This window comes from Patella vulgata, chromosome 8 (assembly GCF_932274485.2).
Source record: "Patella vulgata chromosome 8, xgPatVulg1.2, whole genome shotgun sequence".
NCBI lineage: Eukaryota > Metazoa > Mollusca > Gastropoda > Patellidae > Patella > Patella vulgata.
This window is the reverse complement of record NC_065886.2, coordinates 49,391,577-49,414,307: the sequence shown is the minus strand read 5'-3', so window position 1 is coordinate 49,414,307 and position 22,731 is coordinate 49,391,577. Positions and strand designations below refer to the sequence as shown.

Below are 22,731 nucleotides of genomic sequence, written 5' to 3'. Positions count from 1 at the left end.
CGTCCTACTGTTCTGCACCTAACATGGGCTAATGAAGACGGGATTGCGCCATACAGTGTGCTACGAGGGAAATTTTGCCCCGGCAGCGGCACTATCGTCTACTCTTATATCGAATTCCAACTGCCAAGGGGTCTTTTATGTGCATTCCAATGTATACACGGGACCTCGGTTTTTCGTCTCATCCGAAGGACTAGACAGCTGTCCTTGTCAGGCCCTCCGTTCTGCACCACTGACAAGGGGAAACCACGTCGGAAAATCCAGATGAACTTTCTCGGCCAATGCAGGGATCGAACACCCGACCTCCAGCCTAGTGAGCCAGCGTCTTAACCATCCCGAACATCTATAAAGCAAGGTACGTAAATATATGATTTTTGTACTGCCAGATCTTTCTATTGGGAGTAAGCTTACTTTATCTTCCCAAATTACACACGCTATTCGGTTCCGTAAAGGAAACCATGGTAAGAATATAATTATTTCAAGTAGATGGGGATTTGTTTTTTTGTTGGTTTTTTTTTTTTTTGGTTCCTCTCGTAAATTTCCCAGGAGACAATGGTCTGCGATATCACCCTAGGTGGAAGCCGACGTTAAGCCCAACGTCAAGTCAAGTTAACTTACATTGTACTTCCACAAAATATTACTTAAATGAATCGTGACGTCAGAAAGAGTGTATTTTTTTATTAAGATGTACATGGACGAGGAACCGAGCATGACGTCACAAATCCAAGATGGCGGCGATAACGTCATGCTTAAATCGAAGTCCAACAATTGATACGCAATTGTGCAAGGAAAAACCATACCAAGTTTCATGTCGACTGTACATGTACTTCAATTTGTGGAGCCTTAGGATTGTTTTGGAAGAGCGTCGCCAACCAAGAACAACAAGCACAAGACATGTAACGGTTTGCATTCCAAAACGGCATGTGTTCCTTTATACTAGCTTAAAATGAATTTCGTTTTTTCACCATTTCACCGAGACAATCGTTTGGCATCGAGTCCCAGATTTTGTCTAAAGATATAAATCGAAGTATTCTTTCAGGCAGATATAATATCTAGATGAAAAACTGTCATTTCATTTTAAGATTGGGTATTTACAAACCTCTTTAAGATTGTCTTCCTGTGATTTCATCTCTTCATAACGATCTTTAGCTTCTCTTAAAGGCCTCACCATCACGTCATCGATTTGTGGAAACAGCTACAATATAAGAAGATTAGTTTTGTGCGTTAGAAATCGGATTGAAAGATTTTTCTGTCTGGACTGGAATAAAAAAGTTTTTGTTAATAGAACAAAGGATTTGTCGGGGATTCACTCTCTTATTAAGTGAGATTTTAATAGGCATCGTATTAAGACGGAATCAAAGTTAATGGAAATCGACACACGTCCAAAGGGCATTTGATGAATTCCGGTACTTCCTATTGAAGATGATGACATTCTTCCAGTACCCTTTTATCATATTCCTATAAAGCTATTTGGAATAAAATACTAATTCCATCGTTGTATCATATTGTTATACAGCTATTTGTAATAAAATACTGATTCCATCATTGGTCATATTGTGACAGCTCTATATACAGTATAGCCCTGAACCGGAAGTAGCGTAACGCTGAAACCGGAAGTAGTAGTCAATCGCCACCAGGCCTATGTTACTCCCCGGCCCGAGTTACCCTTATACAACAAATTTCAGCGTCCGGACAGCTCTAGTGTAGCCGACAACCCTGAACAGACAGACAGACAGACAAACAAACGACAGTCAAAAATATTGGTATAGATAGATTGTAACAGCTAGCTCTATATAGTAAAATACTGATGCTATCATTATATCATATAGAGTAATAATAGTCTAACAATATGATAAAAGGTAGCTAGGTCGCTAAAATAGTTGAGATAAAACTGGTGTGCTTGTTTTCAGCTACCATCAGTGACGTAGTTAGAGCTTGTACCACCCGGGGAGGATTTGGAATTTCCCACAAGACACACCACGCATACTTAATTCATAATTGTTAAAAAACTAAATCCTGAGATGTGTCAGGCACCTATAACAACGTTGATAATAACTTAGTTTATTGCATGTTGAATCATATATAGTTGGTTTTCCTGCTAGTCAAATATGTTTGTACTGGTAACAGGAATTGCATGTTCGTAGACGAACTTTTAACGTGCCCTCAGGACAGACAGATAATAGTGTCAGGCTTATTCAACTTATAACGTCAGCATATCGCTATTAGCAATATTAATTTAGTAAATACCTCACTGCTATCAACTCTAAGAAGAATATTTTGCTGAAGGCCATATTGATTCAATATTATACTATATTTAAGACTGACTCTGCCACAAGAAGCATGCACAACAGTTGTTTACTCTACTATAAAGGTCGTTTATTATTTTCAAGGAGAAATATGACTTTTGCATGTTTTATTTTTAAGCTCAAGATCAAGAAACATTTTTAGACTACTGTTAACAAACATATTTCTTGAAAAGATTTATAGAATGCCGGATAGTATTTACTCTTAACCTTAATGTATCTTTAAAAGCATTCTTAATATATCATGTTTTGCCCTTAGAGATTATTTAGAATATTCTGACAAATGATACAATTTCAAAGGAATCAACTGTTGATAAATGGAATTACATGTATGTATTTTCTAAATAAAACTAGCTTTACTCGTCGTTCATATGGATTTGCTTTGAAGCTTCAATGGACTACTTTATCACAATAACACTATTTATGAAATAACAATTACTAATTTAACAACATGCAACGTTTCCACCTATCATCGTCGAAACGTTGCATGGTAATAAATGCCACTTAAAGAAGGGCTACTATATGTTTACAGGGCCGTTTTTGTTTGGTATCTTAAAGCTGTTTAACAAGATACTTACATTTGCTGCCGTTTCAAACATAGGTATTAGGACGAATTTAATAAAACCAATTTGGGCGGTTGGTTTAGTTACTTTTTCTCTATCCATGAATGGTGCTACTGGTAATCCTTCACTTTTCTCTCGGTCTGACTGTTCACAATTATAAATATTTGCAAATAAAATTATTCTAAATATATTGAATATTCTTTCACAAATACACCCGAGAGACTTATTAAAATGTCTCTTTTGGCCCTCAGTCTTATTGAAGTTCATTCATAATTAAGTATTTCCTTCCGGGATTGTTCTTTAGAAGTAGCGTAATTGGTCGACTCTAGATCAAAGTACCAATCAAAGTCTGTGAGACCAGATTAATTTTGATCCGCTTTAATTATCCGGAAATTTGATTTGCTCTCTAATCACGTTACCACAGGCCTCAAAATGCGCTTTGATCATGGCTTTAGGATGTTTACGGTAGTTTAATAATTGGCTTCATTAGCAAAAAACAAAAAAAAAAACGTTATATATACCTGATTAAAATATTCTTCTAGAAGACAATCAACCCACGGTTCTGATACTTCCATTGGACGAACTTCATTTGATATATCACAACACTTAATTAACACCATTTTTAACTGAAATAAAATGTATTTGTGTAAAAACAAACAAACGATGAGGCTGATGTCTCCCGCCGCAATCCCAAAATAAACAAATGACACATATTAATTAATTGCACATTTATCTTTTTGAACAGTATCGAACAATCAAACTGATTTTTAGTCTAAGCATGTTCACGATCGAACTCAGTCAAGGTTTTGAAGTATCTGGCAGTGGAACTCTACACTAAGTTTCATTATTCCCCGTCAGTTAGAATCAAAGTTATCTAGTCCAATGGAATTGCTTAGCTCAGCTTAGCTTTAGAGGGAAATGTTAATCATCAAACTCAGTTAAGACATTCATCTAATGAACATCTACACAAAGTTCAAACATCTAGAACAAAGGGATATTGTCCCAAAACATCGACCAATGGAAATACTTCGCTCTGCTTAGCTTTAGCGGATAATGCTAATCATTGAACTCAATCAAGCCATTCACCTAATATACCAAGTTTAAATATTCTACCTCAATTAGAAGGAGAGTTATCGTGTTCCAAACTATCAACCAATCAAATTGCTAACCCCGAGCAGAAAATGCTCATTATCGAACTTAGTCAAAGTAGTGAAACTAACACCAAGTTTTATCACTCTCACTTAATTGGAACCAAAGTTATCGTGTCCCAAAGCATCAACCAATCAAATTGCTTATCTCTGCTTAGCCCAAGCAAACAGTTTAGCTCAATTAAGGAGAGTTATTGTGTCCCAAAAAGTGTGACGGACGGGCGGATAGACAGGCAGACCCATTTTAATGAGATTTTAATAGTCCCCTGCTTTCTTCGAAAGGCGGTGACACAATTTGGTAATGAGAAAAGATTTATATGTTAACAAACATTATCAGATTATTAAGCCTCTATCGTATTCGGCAAAGGGAGGTTGAGGAACGCAGAATATCGATATAATCTGTCCTCTCTTGAACCCAATGCTTCACAAGCATTCGGCAAAAGGCATCTGGGTGTAACTACTTTATTACAAATTTTGCGTAAGATGCACGGGCTTAACCCTGGAAGTTAAGGTCCGATGCGCACCAAAATCAAATTTATCCTTGGTATATGTAATACATTATATACCACTAATTCACCAAAATCATCCGTGATTATATGTTAAAGTTTCATCAAAATGAAATAAAAATTGTAGTTAATTTTCGTATAATCAGGGGCAATAATCGAGGAAATGACGGTCCGATATGTACCAAAATCGAACCAAAAAATTCGGCAAAAGTGGTAAAAAATTGTGACGACTAGCGTGTCCACAAACAACATCAACGAGTTGACAAAGGTAACGACTTAATACGTCCACATGAAAATATGGGCGTATAAAATTAAAACGCGTTCGAAAAATACGATGGAAAAAATTGGAAATTCAATAGGGTTCTTCCTTATGCTCAAATGGGCAATATCACCAGGATTTTATCAAAGTTATTTGCGAAGAGTGTCCTGTATGAAGAATTCGTGAAATTGAAAGTAAATGACCCAACGTTTTTTTCCTGGTAGCGCCAAAGAAAACAATTGTTAGTCCCGTTTGAGAGACACACGTTTTCTTGAAAATTTGAATGAAAGATCATAACGATAATACGAGAGAGAGAGGTGTTTTGACTGACGTGTTAACGCATCCCAGATCTGAATCGCTGCTTTATCCGATTTAGATGCCAAATAACGTCCCATACCATCTTAAACGTCTGCCGGCATAGACCATGCATATGTTTGGCCGTTTCTGAAACTTTTTGGAAACGTTTAGAGGTCACATGAGTTGGAGTAGTCGAAACGTTGATATGCATGATCTGCATTTTTTTTTTTTTTTTTTTTGCTTTTCGAGAACAGTCATTCTATCGATAAATTGTCGAAATTAATATCAAGAACAACACACGTCGCATTTTTCAGTTGAGTTTATCTTAAGTGTGATTCTAGCTATACAAATTTATTCATGTTTCTTTGGTTGTTCAGATTATTGACCCCTAAATTCATATGATGTGTCAATCTATTTGGATAGTACGAGCTCGGTTTTTTAATCCATTAGAAACAGAGTATTTATCACTCGAGTAGATTTTTGAACATCAAATCAGCGTAGTAATGTAATTATCTAACCATTAATTCCCCTCACAGAGTAATGACGTCAAAGCACTTTCTGGTAGCTTCTAAGAGGACTAAAGTTTTACGATCAAACCAGTGTCTCAATAACCGTATTATGACCCACGCCAACCTCGTGTCTAAATATAACCGCCAGAATTCCTTACTCAAAGTGACAAACAGGAGATGAAATACTTCGTAAAAAACCCATTAATATTACCCATAAATCAGCGCGACATCATCTATAAAGGAAAAATGTTGTTATGTCTGATACTTGACACACGTCCGTGACTTCTAGAACATTTTTAAAAAAAAATATTAGAAAAATAAATACAGGTGTTTGAAGTATATCCAGAAAAAATATATATTTCCCATTTAGTGTAAATGGGTATATAAAATGAGTAAAAGGCGCCATTCTGCTCGGATCAGTTTACGCTAGGACGTTTTATGTGAACAATGCACCCGCCATCCAGCTAATGATCCACGCCTGTTGATATGACGTCACATGTAGAATGAATATCTCTATGAAACAGATTGCGAGAAAGATCCTCGAGATTTTCCATCGTATTCCCCTTTGTCACACTCGGCAAACCTCAGCAGAATCCAGTACCCTGTATGACGAAGTCCGCCATGGGAACTACTTTCAAGGTCCCGGATTACCAACGGCTTTGCCCATGACGACGCATTTGAAGAATGTTTTATCATGCAAATATTTCAAAGTCTGAAGCTATTTTTCTTTCAAGTTTATCCGATTTTCTTCAAACAAAGACAACTTTGCACTAAAAATTCTACACACGCTTCGAACGACGCAAGCCGAGTGCCTTTGTCAGTGATGTAGGACGAAGGGTCTATCAAGGAATAGTGTACAGTCGTTCGGATGGGACTAAATACCGAGGCCCAGTGTAGGCCTATACGTTGGCGTGCACGTACAGTTGGCATTTGAAATAAGAGTATGCAGTAGCGCCGCTGTCCGGACAAAAATTACAACACAAGTACAAGTACAAGCCTTAATTTGTTTAAAGCGGATGTCGACGATTAGAGCTCTGTATCTCACTTGTAGCGGTATTTCCGGGATCAGATAAATCCCATGTTCCTGAAATAACAATCTGATTAAAATACAGATCTATATTTCGTGTCGGTTTTTTTATACTTTCGATGGCCTTCACTACATGAAGATCTTACCGGCGGTTGTAGCGATAGGTCGCATCAGAGGTCATACGAGCGCCTTTTGACCTATGATGTCAGACATTTGATTAACCAATCAGCATTGATGTTACTAGTGGATTACCCACAGTTCCGTGCAAAATACGCCTAAAGCTCGCCGTAACAGACCGTTTTATTGGCTAATACCTCACAGCATCCAGATCCTAGTGTAGTAAAGACAAGTAAAACGAAATTTTGAACTATAAAAAACGAAACGAAATAGGACCCGTGTTTTAATTAGATTGCTGAAGTAACGACTGCGAGTTTTACAACATCTAACCGTTGCTAGAATAGTCTGAAATCCTCGAACTTTTAAGTAGGTTATCTCCCTGTATCGCAGACACATGAACAATAACGTTGTCCAATCAGATGTTGTTATACAAACACATAAAGAAATAAATAGAATAAATAGGTTTACAGCCGTTGAAATGTATCAACTCGGTTATCACGAGATGACATTTCAGTTGGAAAACGCGATATTTGGTATACTCATAATGCCCCAGTTACAAAGTTAAGTTATTAATTGGTTTTGTTTTCAAGAAGAACAATAATATATTGAATCAACCATAATACATGCACAGCATGACCTAGCCCCTGTATTTATCTAGACAGAATCAATAATTCACCCTATTTCATGTTGTATATCGATTCTGAAATATTGACAGTTCTTCTTACCGTGTCTAGATGTTCTTTATTCTTGAAATTAAACCCTTTGTTAAATTTATCTTTAAAACTCTCCATGATTTCAGCATGACGAGCCATGTCAGTAGCAAGAATTAACATAGTAATTCCCTGAAAAGACAAACCCAAGAAGATAAAGTAAATATGACACCAAATCAATTATTAGCTATAATAATAAGAGAAAATTGTGTAATCAATAACAGTTGCTGTCCTTGTTTATAATATAATCAATTACCACATCTTGACACTTCGGCGACAGTTTTGTTATATTATAGCATGATTAGTATAACCAATACAGTGGTTCTACATCATCTACAACTAATGTTGATTTCAGTGAACTGCATAAAACATTAATCAGGATCCTAAAGACGTGTTTAATTGATATAAATCTTGAGCCTTTCCAAATTCAGAATCTATTCTCTTTGTCACCTACAAATTCACACATCTAAATCCCCGATACATGAATCTGTGAATATGGATTCTTCAATACCCATTCATTCACCAGAAAACAGCTTATAGATAATGTGTATCGACTCGGCTTGCGAAACCTGTTTATTTGGGAATCTATACTTGGATTGTTGGCAATCAAATCCGCTCCAATAATATAAGCAATGTTTCGTACAAATTTTAATATCCCCCAAAACGTAAAATTATGTCAAAAGAAAGGACAAAAATATTAGACATATAGTTTGATATAAAGGAATGTATCATGTACTACTTACTGCTCGAACACGTTTAAAAGTATCTTTGTCTACATTTGCAAAAATATTGCATTCTGGATTGGAAATGATTTGGAAGGCAACAGCACAATGGTGGTTCTCTAATGGAGAGATATCGTTATAGCGAATGGCAAGTTCTGTACGAGCGTTAATCTGATACCTGAAAATACACATGTATCTAGACATTTAAATTATTGGATATACTCAAAGATTTCAAATACCCAGGGCCTTTTAATCTATTAAACGGTCTATGGAAATACCCAGGGCCTTTTAATCTATTAAACGGTCTATGGAAATACACAGAAAATCGACTATATGAACCTTCCTTGCTAAACTCACAGATCTTTAGTAGGAATATCCCTTATCAGATGAAGTAGATTGGGTGGTTCTTGGGTAGTGGTAAACCAGAGGTCAAGAAAAGGGCGGTTGGGGGTCTTATAGCGTCCCTGGTGGATCTACGACAGAGCCTTGGTGGGTGTTCAGGAGACGATGCCCCTTGACCTTTATTATATTTTGGCCGATGTTAATGCTAGGGATGCATAATACTATCGATTGCATTTTATTGGTCAGACTCACTGCTTACCATTGCCTTTAGACACTTAAACTATCACGCGATATTACTAAAAGTAAAAAAGAGTGTCATGTACCAGACAGACGGGGAACATTTATATGAAATGGTTATTATTTTAATAATAAATGAAATGAAATGGGGTTTAACGCCCTTCTGTTCTGCTCCGACTGGGCTAATGAAGCCAGTGTACCATGAGAGAAATTCTGCTCGGACAGCGGTGTTACGACCTACTCTTATGTCGAATTTCAAATAACAAGGCATCTTTTTTTGTGCACGCCAATGTGTACAATGGACCTCAGGTTGTCGTCCCACACGAACGACTATACGTTGTCCTGCACCACTGACAAGGAGGAACCACGGCAGAAAATCACGATGAACTTGCTCGGCCAACGCAGGGATCGAACACGGGACCTCCAAACGTCTTACTCACTGAGTCACCGTGGATGCTGTTATGTTAATAAAATATTACATAAAGTACAAAACTTACGTATTATTGTAACCAGGGTGATCGAGATCATGACAGACAGCAGCTGTCATCAATATCCCAAGATCCTCCCGGGATACGAAATCCCATAATGTACACAGCTGTATCATACCGTACATCATCTGGGTCACACAGAAACAATGACGAAAATTATGAAATGGATTGTTGCGGTAATTCTCTTGAACACAAAGCTGTAATAAAAAATCCATTATACAAATTAATTGAATACAAATAGGAGAAATATTGGTTGAGGGTGAGTATAGTCCCAAGCACGACAATTTCTCATTATTTAGTTGTTTGGTGATATATCATAGGAATGACAACTAAAGACATTTTTCAACATAGTTAATTGACATGTGTCAATAATTATTATGGTGAGGAGGGAATAACGGGTAAAATTGGCATTATATGTCATAGTCAATTGGTTGATGACAGACTAAGTAATGGTATCATGTTGCTAAGGAAGAAAATAGTTGAACTTATGATGGAGGTCGAATTGATATTAAATAACTTTTGTCTATTGACGTCATTAATGACTGCCGATGTCTCTAATTTAGTTAATCAAAACTATAAGGTAGTATTGGTTTAGTTTATCCAAGTTCGGGAGAGAGAGATGGGGTTTAACATCCGTTCAACAAGAACTAGGTCACTTCGGGGCTAACATATGGTTCAGCTTTATTTCAATAATTCGCATGCGCGTAGGAATCGTTAGCATTTGGAGGAAACCGTAGCACCTGGAGAAAAACCACGAGGTTGGACAGGCGACCCTAGTCCGTGTCACGTATAACCGGGGAATGTAAACCATGTCAGCTGACTTAGTGACAGACCTTATTATGCAATGCGCACAAATATTATTTTATGCTGACTTTATAAATCGTTCAGGAATTTGTTCTTTCCCACATAAATGACAATGTAACCTCAATAAATTGTTTTATTGATTAGTTGTAACAGTAACAAATAGATAATAAACGGTGCAATCTTATGATTTATTAATTAAAATATCATAAACTATACATTAACTCTTTTCTATCTTCTATAAGATAATATATGGTAACTTACCAACCATCGTTTTAATGTGATGGGATTCATATTAAATTCATGAACTAAGCCCAACTCATGGTACATATGTTCTAAAAGACTCAACATCTGAAAAACAAATTTACCTCTTTTAGCGAAATTGTGCATAATGACCTCATACTTCTGATTTTGTATGAACGGCAGATGTCTATAAGGATATCAATCACCAACTTAAAGACTTTGAATAAACAAAGAAATAAAAATTATCTGCATTTTTATGATTCTAAGATATTTCAGATTCCGTTAATTAATATCTTTATCTTATCCAATTTGTGATTATTTTGAGCAGTAATCTGGAATACGGCCTTACTGTCTATCTTAGAGATTAACAATTACTAATGACAATTCCCTGAAACGCAATGAACCGTTCGCCCGATTGTAGAATTCATTAACCAATACCCACTCTTGTCGAGAAGTCACGTGATTGTTTGAAGACATGGCCGCCTCCATGTTTGATCATGTGACGTGGAAGGGGATGCAATCGACTGGTGAATCGGGCGAAGGATGCGCCTAGTGTATCCACCCATTCGACCGAATATTATTTGTCGCCGATTGATTCGGCTTTACACCCTAATCAATATCATGTATATATAATATAAACACCAAAGGACTCAGTACGTATCCCATGGGGATACTTTTTTAATTTGAGATATGTGTGACAATGCAATTTCTTGTGTTTGTCAGCCAAATTGAACAGATTAATGTAACATACCTCATTAGGTTCCCAGTGCCAGATATCAAAGGTGGGTTGTTTAACGTAATCCACAGTTTCTTGTGATAATGTATACTGAAAATAAATGTAGACATTATTTAAGATAGTAGTGGAGAGAATTATACCGTAATGAACATAATAATTTCATAGCCAATCTTTCAGAACTTTCGTTTAAAAGAATTATGAAAAATATATTCCTTTACTACATCTTTTTGTTGGATAGATCAGTTAGCTTGTCTGGAGGTAATAAACTTAGAATAAAGGAAGAAAAGAATAAGGAGTATAATTAAACAACACATGCGCTGCTCATGCAAAACAAGGATATGAACAGTGATAATATAATGTTGTTAATTGCAGCTACTATAATATACTACAAACAATTAAACAGCCATCTCCACTAATATCACAGCATCACACGCAAATAAGAAAAACAAACCTTGTTGAATGGACTTGGTTTGTTCTTGTTCTGAGAAATTAAAATTATGGATAATAGGCATATGACAATCGTAAATAGAGTAAATTTAGATACGTGAATGTGAGTGGTGAATGATTCAATCTTTATATTGAACAGGGTGGTTGTGAGAAGGAAAAAGAATTTGCTGATTTAATTTGTCATGCAAAAAAAGCAACAAAATTTGATAAAATAATAATAAAAAAACTTGCAACATACAAGAACGAGGCAAACTCCTGTGCCATTTCAACAAATATTTTCCAACACTTCACAACTGTAGTAAAGATATTTTAAATCAAATATCATTTTGACAGTTAATGAAATCAATGCGAAAAGCCTATATTAGCTTTGTTTGGAAAATATTTCTTGAAATCAAATAAGGATTATCTCAAGTCCCGTCCTTGATTCTAAGCTAACTTTATTTTCGATCATGACAACCTCGAAATAAGGACATTGTTCTGATCAGTTACCTTCTCAAACGTAGCCACATTATGTCTAGGAATTTTAATTTTGTCGATCTTGGAACATAGCTGAATTTCACTATAGTAAAGAATATGGAAGGAAAAGTTAAGAGAAATAATTCGTTCAAGTTTACAGTCCATGCCACAATATTGACAGTTGCTATTCTTTGTTCACAAAGCGGTTTTAGGCTTATTTCTTTTATAATTTATCTTATTCATGGAATTGAAATGAAATGGGGTTTAACGTGTTATTTAGCTCCACCGATCGGGCTAATGAAGACGGTCATACACCATGAACTGTGCATGGAGTATTCCATCTGCCAATAGTGTACACGGAACATCGGTTTGTCGTCCCATCTGTTCCTTGTCATGCTCTCCTGTCCCACTTACTAGGGTTACCACACTGGAAGATCCCGATAAACTTTCTCGATCAACACCTGGATCGAACCAGAGGACTTCCGTTAGTGGTCTAACGCCATAGCATAATGTTTCATGACAAATGGACTTTCAGTGTTTTTGTTGAAATGAGATTAACTTGTTCCGCATTAGGTTCAATCCAAACTACTTTATAAAGATGAGAAGACTTGACCGAGTCGAGTATCATCAGGTTAAATTCAATAAGATTAACACCAACGTTTGTGAACAAAGTGTTTCAATAATGGCACAAGGGATTTGCCGCATTCTCGGAGCAGCTGGCATGCGGTTGTATTTTACCTTGGGATATGTGGGGACGTCTCTTTTCAAACTAATCTTCTTTTCATCACTCATGGAACTAAAATAACGACGTCGAGTATTGTCAAGGCTAGCAAAATTATTATATCATATTATAAGTTAATATACAAATCAAATCAAACAGACCGTTTAATTCCCTTTTGCATGTAAATTCTATACCTTTGTTAAAAATTTCCATGTTAAAAATATCTGAAATAAAGTCACACGAATATAACAAATCATTTATCTTGTAAATTAGCTAATCTTAAGGAAGAAACTTTAGCATTTATATTAGCGCAAACACATTAAGTTACCTGGATCTAGTAGTTTAAGAATACGGTGAAGGGATGAGATTCTGGAAATCAGAGATATGGCGTAGGATAAACACATTCTGAGAATATCAATATTAAAGTCAACTGACACAACGTGGAAGATTTAATATCTTGCCCACTAATTTAAATAGGCTTTTCTTACGTAAAATTCTAGAAACGTAACTTTATCTGGGCTCAGGACATTAAATCATTTTGAATACATATTGGATCTTAAAAATACATTCCCACGAAGTATTTATATGGTAGTTATTTCGAATAAAAAATATGGCAAATTTGGTATATATGGAATCTAGAGACGCTCAAACTTACTAGAAAAATACTAAATTCCCTGAAAAACACCCATGAGGCAAGCACTGGGCAAAAATGTCAGGGTATTACTAACTGGCAACCCGACGGCTTACTGTCTGCCAGCTTAACTTAGGGAGCGGTTGTTATTTCGTGATTGAATATTTAGGCGGTTTTGGGAACATTGAGGGGTGTAAATGTATAACAGACTCAGCAATTAAACGACGGAAAAAGAAGTTGACAGAAAATAATTAAAGATTTACTCAGGCCTCAATATGTATGGTAAATGGACAGTAAGTAATGATAAATACATTCTGAAAAATGGGGCCTCCCCTAATCAAGTTAGGTGACAAACGTGCCTTCTAAAAATAGATTTTTTATAGCTTGGAGTATCTCCTCACGAATACAAAGTTTTGAGCTGGATTTGAAGTAAATCCTTTTAGTCCAGATCTATGATCAAATCACACAGTTTGTACGCGGGGAAGTATCTTTAAATGTTGCCTACAAGCGATAAAAATTAGGTATAGTTTATCTATAAAAACGAAGGATTTACATCTCTTGGCCCTGATTCTACTAGATTATGTGAAACATTTGTGACGCTATACAGATATAGTGTCTTCAATGTGAACAACAGAACCAATCCACCTACAGAGAAATGACTCTGGCACAGTCGGCGGTCAATACCACGTGTTCAAAACAGCACAGTTCTACTAGAAACAAAAAAAACTAAAGAAAAGGGACTTCGGCGCTAAGAAAACCCGTCTGTGTAACATAGACCTAGCCCATTTAATCCCTAACTTTGACTTTGAAAAGTGTAAAGCGTCCCGGTACTCGTCGCTCGTGGCAGCCGCCTTCTTGGAACTATTTTGTGTTTCGGTCAACCTGTATTTTGTCTTAAAAGGTAGACATTCTTGACCTCGTAAACGTTGAATTTCTTCATAATTTTACTCTAATGTGTTTTAAGCAATATGTTTAATAATTTAGACGAATCTCGAAAATAGTCAAATTCTGGTTGGGGTTACTTAGCCAGGTGTTAGATTCGTACGCACTGTAATCGAACCAACTTTCTATAATTACGATATCATTCCGCCAGGAAGAGTTTGTTTTTTCTGTCAGTCAATCGTATTCCAAATTGTTAGCACCCTCAAACACCCACAATTATCCCCATACACGCTTCCCTACAACTCATAAACAATCTTGTAAACTATTATAAACAGTCTATAGTACATTTATATGTACGTTAAGTGTGGTTTAATGGTCGAGAGCGAGCTGTTGTTTTAATATACTACGCAATGTCTTAAGCCCGAGATCATTAAACAACTTAAAATACAGACAATGAAATACGTCACGCGAGTCCAAAATTTCAACTAGTATAAATAATGTACGCTTGGCACATTGACCCGTACCCCAACATCAAGGATAACGTCACATCTGTATTTTAAACATACTTATGTCACATTAACAATTTAATATTATAATATATTTAATGTTTGAACTAGATGGCGATCGTTAAACCCCTTTTCTCTGGAGAAGAAGTTAAAATACTTAATGGAAGAATTATAACCTTTATCGCCTTAACTACTTTATTACAGTCTTTTGGGGTTTATCAACAGTTTAGTTTTAAGAAGAACGGTAGCTGATGTAAACATTTATTCTGATATAAACAACATTTGTTTTCACTATATCAATAGTAGCACGACTTTATTAAAGAGGTCTTTTTGTGCACTTTTTTTTAAAGATGCATTGTGTAAGATAAAAATAGATAATGTAATATAGATAATATTGAAAATTTCAGTCAAATTAAAGGAGCTAAATCGCTAACATTTAGGACCTAGAAATTGACAAAAGTGGGTCGCAACGCATATAATACTGTAATATGAATGTATATAAACTGATTTACATTCAATGGTTTCCGTTTTTACTCCAATTTCAAATCAGTTATGTTCGGCGAAATAAGCCGGCAGTCTCAAGCGAGTGCAAATTTCTAGCGTCTGGTTATTCCAGTCTACATACGCCGTTTGATTTTGGTGCAATGTGTCTAGCCTCGTCCCTCGAGTCTCTTGATACAACTAGGTCTGAAGCGCATTATGGTACACGATTCGTGTACCAATGGTAAAATGTTTATTTGTCTTAAATATTGGATATCAAAAGTCCATCTTTTTCCGGTAAGATCACAACATGAATGTTGATTTAATTTGACAAATAAATCGTGTTTTCAATGTTGAAGATTTTGGATGATATTGAGTTAGATACTTAGCTACTTAAGTTATTCTGAGCAAAGTCTTCAATATTTAAAGCTTTGACAAGGAACGGTTTAAATAGTCTCGATTGTCAAGTACCATTGCTACGATATTAAAGATGTCTCGATTTTCCATTTTAACGAAAATATGACACTTAACATCTCACCCATCCGATTTTCTAGAGAGTTAATTATGGGCATGTCATGCGCATTATTAATAATGTCTAATTAATAGTTAATACAACATTTGAAGCCAGAATGAAGAGCTGCAATAAGCAAATTTAGTTCTTACATAATGCATCTTTAACTTGGATTATTCAAATAGTACATGGCTTTGAAAATCTTTTACAGCATAAAAGCTACGATTTTATTGGGATTCCCCCGGAGGCTAGGCATTTATATGAATAAAATACGTAAGAACATAACCTATTTAAACATGAAGATGTAAATAACCTTTCTCGTTTAGACGCCCATCAGACATTTTCTTAAATATATATATTATAATAAACAAAACATATATACCGTATAACAACTGTACACACGTTTTATAGATAAACAAATAAATAAATACATAAGATCACTTACTTGTCTGTGTATTTCTTCTGAGCGTTCCATATTTGATCTTTTATATCTGATATATCCCTTTTACATTTCTCGATCTCAACTACCTTTAAACCTTCAACTGAAACGTCACACATTGCTAAGTATCAATAAGAATCGAGTACAGATACAAAATTATTTCGAACACCTATTCGAATGTTGATTAAATTTGACAAATCATTGCTTAAATATATTCTGTACTCGACTTTTGAAAATGGCGTCAATTTGCAATATCAAGACACCGGAATGAAGTTTTCGGCAAACTTCAATATTTTGTTGGTTTACAGAATAACCCAAAGTCGACACCGATTACCTACTTCGTGTTATCAGGTCATATAAAGAGAGGAAATAGAAATCTAATGGGACAATTGATTTATAGAAATAATAAATACCAATTACAATCTAGACATTAAACCATAACTATGGAAAGTATCTATAGACATAAGACAGGATATGAAAACAATAAATAAAGCCAGTAAGAAAGAGATTGTATAAATTTGTCCGAGTAATGCTACTTTAAACCAACACAAGGTAAACAACAAATTAAGGTTATTTATAGTAAGACATTTATAGATAGAAGAAATTGGGTTCTTACTTTCTAATCTTTTCTCCAGCGTCGTTAATCTTGTACTTAACTCAGATTTTAATTCCTCCATTTTGAAAACCCTGTAAAAAATATGACTAAGTCAAATTGTATACTGTGTACATTAAGCTAGTTATAAATCAAAAGTGTGCGGCTGTTTGTATTCGTCTTTCTGTCTTTCAACAATTTATGGTGTGCCGTCCATCAAACACGTCCATAATAAATTACAGACGTAGTCTTTACGAACAAATAGGCTATATGTATAAAGCGGTAGACGACGAGACTACATATTTTGACTTAAACACACGTTAATGTATCTAGCCTTTTAAAGATCTTAAAATTAATTTGAATGACACAACGATCTCTCCATATACATCTGTTGGTGAAACATAATATATTTTAGGTATCCGGGGTGTTGAACCGATTAATCACAACAGTTGTAGTTGACGGATATGACAAGATTAACCTTTGGTCAAGGGTAAGAACAGGAACATTGACAAGTCAATCTATAAGTCATAATGTCACTAAACCATTTGAACTAGACAAATTAGTTATTCATCAATTAGAAACTAATCTCAGAGACATTTTCCGGGGTTGAACTTCTTAAAGTCTCTGGTCAGCAGTTGAGGGAATTCAATCCAATGAAAACTACTATATTGTAAAAGTCGAATCTTTCTAAGATGAATATAAATCTAAACCGGTTCAATAGCGTTCAGTATATACAAATATATGACGAATCCTATTGAATACGGCAGGTAAAAATATAACTATTGAAACACGCAGATAGATGACACACAAGCATCTAGCCCAATCTGATTAAATCACAGATCCTATTTCGTTTCGTTTTTAATAGTTCAAACTATTAGTTACTTGTCTTTACTAGACTAGGATCTGAAAGAGTTGTTATATAACCCGCGTTCTGGGTGATGTAAGGAATTAACCAATGAAACGGTCTGTTACGGCGAGTTTTTGGGGTGAGGTGCACGGAACTTTGGGTAAACCGCTAGAAACGTCAACCCTGATTGATTAATCGATGTATGACATCATAAGGTCAAAAGCTACACCTGACGCGACCTTCCACTACAACTGGTCAGATCTTCATATAGTGTAGGCCATCGAAAGTATAAAAAAAAACGAAACGAAATATAGATCTGTTTTAATCAGATTGCATTTAGCTCCAATATTGTATAGAGCGCTGCAAGAACGGCACATGACTTGATTTGTTTGATTTACGTCAAATCATTGGCTTTTATTTGTTGATTTGTTTTACAGGATGATATGCTTAGCCAGTGTTAAGGGGAAAATGATTTTGTGTTCCACCGTCGACACCGTAAGCAAAATTTCAACTAAACTTTGTGAAATTATGTCCACCCCGTGTAATCTAAACTAGATACGAGAAACACATACATGGCTTAATCATGCCCGAAGGAACACATCTTTATAACGAAAGTACAATTCTATCATCTACATACTGGGTGTGTTACAGATACGAAAATTTTAATAAACGTAACACTGCCAACTTCAATACATTTTAGTACGTTTATCTAACAGAGCTAATAAACCTGTTAGATTTAGGTCAAAATAAACACTTAAATTGGGCGAATCTTTTTGAAGTGTTCTTATACCTTGGATGTAGCGGGTCTTCATTTTGGAAATGAAATGAAATGAAATGGGGGTTAACGTCCTACTATTCTGCTCCGACTGGGCTAATGAAGATGGGCATACGCCAGTGTGCATGAGGAGAATTTTGCCCGGGCAGTGGCATTATGGCCTACTCTTATATCGAATTCCAACTGTCAAGGGATCTTTTACGTGCATGCCCTCCGTCCCACACCACTGACAAGGGGAAACCAAGTTGGAAAATCCCGATGAACTTTCTCGGCCAATGCAGGGATCGAACACGTGACCTCCAGGCTAGCGAGCAGGGATCGAACACCCGACCTCCAGGCTAGCGAGCAGGGATCGAACACCCGACCTCCAGGCTAGCGAGCAGGGATCGAACACCCGACCTCCAGGCTAGCGAGCCAGAGCCTTTTCCACATAGCCATCGTGGCTCCTCTTCATTTTGGGGTATTTCATTTCAAGAATCCATATCACTACGCATCATGTAATTTGTACTGATTAATTATGCCTATTACCATCCAGAATCACCATAACAACCGACTGATATTTACTTTCGGTTAATGGTCTTTAAATTTCCTTTTAAAAAAAACTGATATCTGGATGATTATGTACCTGTTTATTTGTTCTGTGACCTGGGTAAGAACTGTTTGAAAGGCTTCAGAATCTCCTAAAATAACAAACAAACAAAACATATCAAATATACAATTAGTAAAATTTCACCAGAAAGAAATATTTGATCCAAGTTGGTCGACCCAATATAGACTTAAAATTATACTTAAGACGAGCAATTAAAGGCATGATTACCCATGTTCCTGAAGCAACGACCTCGTGTTTTACAACATCTAACCGTTGCTAGAGTAGTCATATATTCACTAACTTAAAGCTACGCTATCTACCTTTACCGATGACAAGTGAACAGCAGCGAACAATCAGAGGTTGTGACACAAATACACTCAAATCAAACTTAGCGACCTTCACGGAAACATTGACCGAACCTTCAACTTTGCAACTCAATTATCACTGGTAGACATTTTAGCTGGAAAACGAGAGACTTGGTATTCGTGATGATCGAGGAATCTGATAGGCTCCCAGTCTCAAGCTGGGTTTGTACCCAATCAAAATTAGTGCCGAAATACGTGAAGGGCTTGTTAAGATATACGGAGTCAAAGCGAGATCAAGCCTTCTATTAAAGATGACGATTACGTAACTTATAACTGCAATAACTAGCCATCTTATAAGCAGTGATTTGAAACATTTTTACATATACATACCTTGTGGTTCATTTGGTTCTTTAATATATACTTTGTAAGGACATCTGAAAATATATGTTATACACAAACAATCATTTAATAATCTTACACATGGTAATAAATATATTCCTATCATCATCCAATGATGAAGACATCTGATTACCCTATAGGAAATAGTAAGTATTGCCGGTAAACAAGATATTAGCATAAATTTACTGAATTGTAATAAATGATTGTGGTGTAGGCCTACTGCAAAAATATTGAAAAGTTATAAAATGAATTTATTAGAAAAATATCCAATAATGTTGTAGTAGTAAGTGCAAGAGTACCGTAACACACATAAAATGAAATTCAATGAGGTTTAACGTTCTACTGTTCTGTTCCTGTACTGGGCATATGAAGACGTGCATACACCATGTTATGAACACAGTTTGCCTGGGCAGCGGCACTTTTTCCTACTCGTATATCGAATTCCAACTGCCAAGGGATCTTTTACGTGCACGCAAATGTATACACGGAACCTTGGCTTTTCGACCCTTTCGAACGACTACACAGCTGTCCTCGTCAGGCCCTCACCACTGACAAGGTGAAACCAGGTCGAAAAATCCCAATGAACTTTCTCGGCCAATACAGGGATCGAACACGCGACCTCCAGACTAGAGAGCCAGCGTCTTACCCACTTAGCCACCGTGGCTTATAGCACACATAACCAATAAACCCCAAACGTGAATGGATCTATGTATGCATTTAATTATAATGTAAATTTGATTGATATTTATATTCTGTAATCTATTCTATATTATGTCTACGTTTAATACACCAAATAGTCATTGACTAATTAATGTAAGTAATAGTCATTGACTAATTAATGTAAGTAATATTCACTGATATTCACTGGCTACAACCTGTACTGCTCAAACTATAATAAATTAAATTGGATCAAATGTATCTTAATGGTTGTGGTTTAATTGGAATCTTTGATTGCCATGGTTAATACATCGTTTGGGTATCCTGTTATTTAGAAGTAAATACTTTCTGTTTGTACTAAGCAATGTAATCTGTTGCCATTGCTGGTTGTGCTTTAATTACTCGATAACGCTTGAGATACTAGTTGTTTTAACTTTGATAAATTATAAATTCCATTTCTAAGAAAAGCTTCATGGGGTTCAAATCATTAAAGAAGAAACCGAACAAATCTACTGATATACATGTAGTAGCCAAGGTCAAGCCTTTCAATAAATGTATTTATTGAATTCTAATAAATACACTCAATAAATACACAAGACACTGTAGCCCAGTCTCACGTCTATAGATAATATTATAGGTATATTATAATTAATTCGAATTATTTTTTATGGATCTAATGACATGGCCGATTGTGTCAAGCCTGTGTAAAGAGAAAAGTAACGGCTTGAAATTATCATCTTGGTGGGCCTTTTGTTTTTCATACAAAATCAACCAATGTAGACACAATGTCGACCACATATGAACAGTAAAACTCATCGTTGCGCCAAAGAATAAGACGTCTTTTTAAAAAGCTGATATAATCTGAGACCGGTAAAATATAAAATATATAACGATGCCAACATCAAGTTCGTTTCAACTTGTCGCTAATCTTGTCTCAATTAACTTTTCGCGCCGTTTCCTATAATAAAAGAGGGAAATGGCAAGTTGATGACTTATATTAATGCTGGGCTTAACGGCTTTTAATCAACATTCAGATGGTTATACGACCATTAGTATTATCTAGCCTTGAATACTATAATTAGACATTATACGAATAGACTCGGAATAGTGCCACTATTTTCACCAATAATCTTTATTATTTAAATGTAGAGTTAAGGAATATTTAAGCAGACATATGAAAAGATGCAGAACGATATCAAAGCTACCCTCTTGCACACATGTGCACCCGTGTACAAGAGACACAAAGTTCTCAACTGGGCAATATGTGAATTTTAAAAATCCTCAACTTATTTTGCTCTATCTGTGCATCACTTATTAGTCTAAAAGAGTTAATTTTAAAAGAATCCGGTACAATACAATGGTATCATATACCTAGCTACACAGACATTCAACTTGTTTGCTCGCGATCTACCAGTTAGCTACCTTAGCAGAAAACTGCTTCCGGTGCTCCTGGAGAACACCCATGTACTTTGAAGTCTCTCTTCGAGTTTTATAAAGAATAATGAAGACCTGATTATTAAAACTTTAGAAAAAAGGAGTAAATACGGAAGACCATTAGGGTCAATCAAATGAAAGAAAATAAAACATTCTGATTACCTTGTAATTACAAGATACGGAGAAGCCCATTAGGGTCAATCACATGCAAAAATGTGTTCTTACTAGTTTATTTCACTGATTTATCGGATAGCTAGGCCAACGAAGTACTTTTTTTATGTTACGGGATCGGCACATTCAGGTCATGCTCCCATTAATATCATTAGCTATTTCGTGCCCTCATTAAAAACCATTCACTAAGTTCATACTCTCATTAACTTCATCGTCCCACCAACTCCATGCTCTCATTGATATCATTTATACTCTCCCTTAAAGCCACGGAACGCCAATTACATTTTTCAGAAAATTTTGTTAATCCAAGCGAGAATGTACACAAAGTGATTATTAAAGAAATCAATAACAATATCGCAACGACAGATAATGTGCAGGCTTGGGTTCAATAGAATTGAATAGAGGCGCATCAAAGAGGTTCAGCGAAACGTAAAGATGGCAACCGCTTGTTTAAAAGGGATATCCTATAAATCGTGGAAAGTGGCGAATTGAGGCGAATGTGAACCGTACCAATTTACTTTTTTCGTACGAAATGGCGAATGAGACTTTGACCCTTATCAAACTGAAAGGTATCGCAAGTAAAAAATAACTGGTTAGGCAATGGTAGTTAGTGTCCTGGTGGATTTGTATGAAATATCAAATCACAAATAAATAAACAGAATATAATTTGATTAAGCCCTAATGGTCTTCCGTAAGTAAAAGCAATTATCTTTATAGGTCTCCGTTTCTAATTAGTGGTTAATCAATGCAAAAAATTCAATTATAAGAAGACGTCAGTTGAAAACTTATCCATAAGCAAATGAGAGATTGTGTTATCCTTGTAGTACTTAAGACAGAAAACTATTTTAAATCAAGCTAAGGTCTTGTATTTCATTGTTAATGCC

At 35.7% G+C, this 22,731-nt stretch overlaps 1 protein-coding gene across 4 annotated transcripts in view; it reads right to left on the bottom strand.

The window, feature by feature from the left end:
• LOC126829639 (high affinity cGMP-specific 3',5'-cyclic phosphodiesterase 9A) overlaps window positions 1-22,731 on the bottom strand; it is a 42,380-nt gene that overhangs the window by 1,744 nt on the left and 17,905 nt on the right. For 2 of the 4 annotated variants that reach the window (XM_050559637.2, XM_050559639.1), the window contains exons 4-16: window positions 19,577-19,620; window positions 18,918-18,972; window positions 16,695-16,765; window positions 16,085-16,181; window positions 11,942-12,011; window positions 11,021-11,095; window positions 10,291-10,377; window positions 9,235-9,422; window positions 8,180-8,336; window positions 7,452-7,568; window positions 3,385-3,489; window positions 2,879-3,007; window positions 1,097-1,192 (exon numbers count right to left, since the gene is read on the bottom strand). In XM_050559637.2, the coding sequence (XP_050415594.1) occupies window positions 1,097-1,192; window positions 2,879-3,007; window positions 3,385-3,489; window positions 7,452-7,568; window positions 8,180-8,336; window positions 9,235-9,422; window positions 10,291-10,377; window positions 11,021-11,095; window positions 11,942-12,011; window positions 16,085-16,181; window positions 16,695-16,765; window positions 18,918-18,972; window positions 19,577-19,620 (1,291 nt within the window). Of the gene's footprint in view, window positions 1-1,096; window positions 1,193-2,878; window positions 3,008-3,384; window positions 3,490-7,451; window positions 7,569-8,179; window positions 8,337-9,234; window positions 9,423-10,290; window positions 10,378-11,020; window positions 11,096-11,941; window positions 12,012-12,646; window positions 12,705-16,084; window positions 16,182-16,694; window positions 16,766-18,917; window positions 18,973-19,576; window positions 19,621-22,731 lie in introns of those variants that run through there. The other 2 variants (XM_050559638.2, XM_050559641.1) reach the window with 2 other exon arrangements.